This window comes from Caenorhabditis briggsae (genome assembly GCF_000004555.2).
Source record: "Caenorhabditis briggsae complete genome, chrIV, whole genome shotgun sequence".
In the NCBI taxonomy this organism is placed as follows: Eukaryota; Metazoa; Nematoda; class Chromadorea; order Rhabditida; family Rhabditidae; genus Caenorhabditis; species Caenorhabditis briggsae.
In genome coordinates, this window is record NC_013487.2 from 8,377,102 (window position 1) to 8,377,656 (window position 555).

The following is a 555-nucleotide window of genomic DNA, read 5'->3' on the forward strand; positions in this document are numbered from 1 at the left end:
GTTTTTGTCTGCCTTTTTCTATCGATTTGTTGCGTATGCATCTGGATGTGCCGATGTCGTAAGGATCATATTCGAGCATCCGAAGAAAAACATGACAGGGCAGTTCAATTACAGAATTTCGAGCAAGGGTAGGTGTTCTTGGCATTTCATTGTTCTAATATTCTCTTACAGACAAGCCAAGAATGGAGCAGTACAGGCCAGTCTAAAACCAGGAACCCGTTTGAGTGTGAATGATTTGGCCAAGTCCAGTTCAGATGTCAGATCTCACAGAGAGGGATCAGCCCGAAGTCAAGAAACTATTGGACAGGCTCGTCACGAAATTCAGGGTACCTCAATTCAGTGTAGCTAACCGTGATTTTTCAGTACGAAGATAGAATAAATAGAGGATCAAATCTATCTGGGTCTACCAACAATTCAAGAACTGGTGTAGCCGCTGGATTAGCACAGCGATTCAGAGACGACGATGCTGCCAAAAACGTAAGATAATAGAAAATAAAATTTCTCATAATGAGATGTTTTAGAAGCGGCTAGAATTCCACCACATGGAGCTCAGCG

At 42.5% G+C, this 555-nt stretch overlaps 1 protein-coding gene across 1 annotated transcript in view; it reads left to right on the top strand.

Moving 5' to 3' along the window:
• Nucleotides 1-230: 230 nt before the first annotated feature.
• CBG06039 overlaps nucleotides 231-555 on the top strand; it is a gene marked incomplete at both ends in the record, with an annotated part of 2,793 nt that continues 2,468 nt past the window's right edge. The window contains 2 exons of the mRNA XM_045235596.1: nucleotides 231-326; nucleotides 364-477. Of these exons, the coding sequence (XP_045093086.1) occupies nucleotides 231-326; nucleotides 364-477 (210 nt within the window). The remainder of the gene's footprint in view (nucleotides 327-363; nucleotides 478-555) is intronic.